The sequence below is a fragment of the Melampsora larici-populina genome, assembly GCF_000204055.1.
Source record: "Melampsora larici-populina 98AG31 unplaced genomic scaffold MELLAscaffold_110, whole genome shotgun sequence".
Taxonomy (NCBI): domain Eukaryota; kingdom Fungi; phylum Basidiomycota; class Pucciniomycetes; order Pucciniales; family Melampsoraceae; genus Melampsora; species Melampsora laricis-populina.
Genome location: NW_006768874.1, coordinates 28,593 through 32,804, shown reverse-complemented (window position 1 = coordinate 32,804; position 4,212 = coordinate 28,593). Strand labels below are relative to the sequence as shown.

The window sequence follows — 4,212 nt, the reverse complement described above, 5'->3', positions numbered from 1 at the left end:
TTTATGACTTCAGCAGAAAGTGGACCTCGACTTTGTCTAGTATAGATCTCAGCAATCGCACAATGTAATTTGGATGCAAATATAGGCGATGAGTAACAAAATAAATCAGTGACTGTTTGTATGACATCTATGCACTTGATTGCGTCTGCACGGTCTAAATTTTGGTTGGAAATAAAGAATCACTGAGTAAAAAAGGATGCCATTTACCAGAACGAAATTTATGGCCGAACTATGCGTTGGGTGAGATCACATAATGCACATGAGCAATACCACGCTTTTGAACCTCGAAAGTGACACAAACATTAAAGAAACCAATTGCGTGGCCAAAAGTTTGATGTGGTGCCACATGTGGTGATCCAACACAAAATTGTATAAAAGACAACAAATTCGTAACGTTCATTTCGGGGTTCAATGTGGGAATCAAACCAGAATACCGATCCATAAACTTGACCGGACAATCGTTGCCTGCTTAAGCAGGGGACAAAGTTGCTAGTCATGAGTTGGGTGAAAAAATATGATATATATTTTGACAGATGAATCAACGGACTGGATATTAAAGATGCAATTGATTCGCCACTGTGGCCTTTGTCATTAGCGTTGATGGAAGAACCAATGAGGCAGGTATCCCGCGAGTCAAAGTCGAAATCGTAGCTGCGGGAAAAAAATGGGGAATCGACCCAAATAATTAGTGGGTTGAAAAGCGGCAGTTTCATGTGTTGGTAACGAACTTCGTAGTGGTCAAGCTGTGATATGGCACAAATTGACGCCCAAAGTCGTGGGGAGCCCCAAGTTGACCGAAGCAAGCTGATGGAGTTGTTGGCAAGAATAAAGTGGTGTTCACATATAAATGCAGGATTGGTGGGTCGGTCTTGATGAAATCGATAATGTAAGACCGGTTCTGATTGTGGCTGCGTAAATAGTTTAAAAATGAAACACAGTGCGAATACAGAACGTGGGCGGTAATAGGTGGTCTGTGTTCAACCATTTTGTGACACAGCGGATAAATTGCTAGACTGGACGAATATTCGGATTTACTGTTCAAAGGAAAGCCTTTCTCAAGACAATTTTGATATAATGATGAATTGGTGGGGGATGTGTGAAATGCTGGGACTATATAGCGGGACCAGCAATGGCTCGCAAATAGTTCGATAGTCAGAAGCGGAAGAATCAGTTGCGGGAGTATAGGATCAATGGCTCACCGGAAAGCTCCACTCAATGTGTGGAGCATGTTGGGTGTTGTGAGCATGGCATATACGTCCGGAAAGTGTGAATACCGCAGCAAATCATGCTGCCGAATGGTGACGCGAGCCTCATATGCCCAGCCGGAAACGAGAGCCGAGTGGATGTCGGGAGATATATAAATGGATTCAAAAGCGGGTATGAGTTGTCGTGGTAGCGTGAGTACGATTCAGTAGTCGTGTTGATGGATCGCGCGTTGAGGTTTGCAGATGCTAAGGTAAGAAGGTTCGTGGAATATAAGGCAACAATCTAGATTTCATTGGTATAACGATACGAGATGCGTCAGTGGTCAGTCTCTGTTTGATGGGTACAGCAATGGATGATAGGTGAAGTGTGCGGTAAGGTTGTAGTTTCGGGAAATTTTCAGGGTGAGGGTGCAGTTTATAGGGGCAAATGTTGAGAGTGATTTGTTGGATATGAGGTTAAGGGACGGAAAATTTGGGGTAACTTGAGTCGAGGAAAAATGGTGGATTGATTTCAAATGTGGTTGAATAGGAGGGTTGTATGAGGATGTTAGGCTGAGGTTTTGGACTTATGTAAGATAGAGGGCTAAGTAGTTTTATCAGGTTTTGTTCAAATTGATAGTTCTCCGTTAATATGTATGATGATTTGACCAGATGAGCGAGGTCAAGAGATTAGTCAATGGTACCTGATCAAAGATATTAAATAGAACAAACGGGAATTGCCAGAACAGGCATCTTTGCCCGCTTGAGCATATGTTTTGACGGATCCCCCATGGGTTCATACAATCAGGGCAGGACCGCTCATCCCAGCTCATCCCAGCTCTTCCCAGCTCATCAGTGTTGATGAAGTTGGACGATGGCTCAGTGCTCCTGAGGTCAACGCCTGAGTCTGGCGGCTGGGAATGGGGCAAACTGGGCAGGCTCAGTGTACCAATTTGGCCTGGACAGAAAAATCACAGTTTTTTTGACACTTTTGCGCAAGATCGTTGGGCCCCCAACGTCGGGGGCCTTCTCCACGGGCACTGTGTAGGTGGGAATCATGCACGCCAAGCAAATAATTCACATGGTCAACATTTCTATGAGAGCGGAAATCATCATTCTAATCTAGAAAATCATGAACAAGGACAAAGTGGAAATGGAAACGTCAGTAGAGGAAGGGGAAGAGGAATTGGAAGAGGAGTTGGAAGTAGAGGAGGTAGTTCAAGACCAACAAATCACACAACTCCTACAATGTTGGTAAATGGGCACCTGTGGCACCTGTTCGAACTGACATGTAAGTCGACTGTACAGTGTACCTTTTGACCAGACTAGAAGCCGGAGCTTAGCCCCAGAGCAACGATGGGCTGGTTACGTTTTTTTCAACGTGTAACGCGTCGTCCCGTAACGGGGTTGCGCTATCGGTTGGGGCCGGATTTTTTAACGTACTTACGGGTACGTTAACAAGTTCTGTCACAATTTTTTTTTTCGGTACCTGTACGTTCACATTTCCGTGACAGGTAACATTGGTACGTTACACATGATTTCTAAGTCATTTTCCGTTATCGGAAATATTCTCTGGCTGATCCAACCAACAAGTCATCTCATCATCATGGACGATGATGATGATATCAATTCCCATGAGGCTGTGACCCACTGGTTGCATCATCAACTCACCAGAGCAACATACAACACCAACTCACGAGACGAACAAACAACCCTAATAATGAACCCCAAAAAACAGCCACAACAAACCAGACGATCGACCTACCCCAATGGATGGCCGATCGAGTTGGATTTTGTCACCTCCCGAACTAACGTGAGTGTTCTATTGTACCCTTATGTATGTCATTTTTGTCCTTATTTTTGTTCTCTTCCTCCTCACATCCATTCCTTTTTCGTTTTCTTTATATTCCACATACTTACCTTTATCATCATCTAATATCACTTTGATTCGACTTTAGCTATTCCAATCGGTTTCTCCTTCTGCTCGACTCAACCGCGTCAACATGTGTCCAGGTTCAGGGTACGAGACCGATGAATCCCATTCCCAGTGTCACAGTCAACCACGTCGAAGTTCTCTGATCACAACACCGGTCCGACTGGAACCTGGCATGATCCAACCTTGCCAGGACAGCCGCTGTGGTCTCTTCAATCCGTCTTCACAACCACCACCTTCTTCAATTGGCACCAAACAAGCCCGATCCACTTCTAGATCCAATTGCAAGATGGTTGGGGGGCACATTGTCCCAAACCAGGGTCAAAAGTCCAAGGAGAAGACGGTCTCCAGTCAGAATCGGACAGTTAAAAAACCCCAACCAAAACGATCTAACAACAGGGTGAGTTAATACTGATGATCTGTTTTATCATTATCAAATCATTCAAGTCTTTGTGTTCTTTCTCTCATATCATTTTAATTTTTTATTTCATACCAATCAGGTCCCTGCTTCGACCGCTTCGTCTGTTACCAATGCATCCGGAAAAACCCAAAAAACTCAGGTGAGGCCCACTCTTTGTTTTATTGGCCACATCAAAACACCAAGTTTTGATCTTATTACTCATCTTTTCTCTTTCTATGTATAAAACCTTTCTAGAACATTCCTTTGTCTTCTTCAGGCCGCCCAGGCCCTTCCATTGATAAGCGTCAAGACTCTGACGACGACAATGCTCAGATCCGTAAACGACGCAAAAAAACGCAAGACAACAATGACCCAAATGAGAAAGGGTTCAATGACATCTCTTTGTACTATGAAGAACCCACGCCTGGTGATGGTGATGTAAGATTTGAACGAGTCTCTTTTTTCGTTTTTTTGTTTTTCCTTCCTCATCTTCTCTTTTTCAACTTTCTGCTGATCGATATTGCTTTGACTTTAGGATCCCGATTTCCCTTTGGACTTCAAATGCCGTTGGTGTGGGAAAGTATGCCGAGGACATGGAACCACTCGATCAAACCTCAAGATTCACCGTGATGGTTCGAATCAAGCTGGAAGGTCCAAGAGTGGTTGCCCTTGTCGTAAGGAGGCCATTGCGCGTG

The 4,212-nt window shown here is 44.2% G+C and overlaps 2 protein-coding genes across 2 annotated transcripts; one reads left to right on the top strand and one right to left on the bottom strand.

Moving 5' to 3' along the window:
* Positions 1-229: 229 nt before the first annotated feature.
* Positions 230-985, bottom strand: MELLADRAFT_114074 (uncharacterized protein; the record flags this gene model as incomplete). The annotated part of the gene is made up of 3 exons (XM_007418885.1): positions 230-465; positions 548-651; positions 729-985. 3 exons carry the CDS (start codon positions 983-985, stop codon positions 230-232), a joined length of 597 nt encoding a protein of 198 aa, XP_007418947.1.
* Positions 986-2,790: 1,805 nt separating this feature from the next.
* On the top strand, positions 2,791-3,959 carry MELLADRAFT_84466 (uncharacterized protein; the record flags this gene model as incomplete). Its single annotated transcript, XM_007418882.1, has 4 exons — positions 2,791-2,997; positions 3,143-3,517; positions 3,618-3,677; positions 3,795-3,959. 4 exons carry the CDS (start codon positions 2,791-2,793, stop codon positions 3,957-3,959), a joined length of 807 nt encoding a protein of 268 aa, XP_007418944.1.
* Between the last annotated feature and the right edge of the window lie 253 nt (positions 3,960-4,212).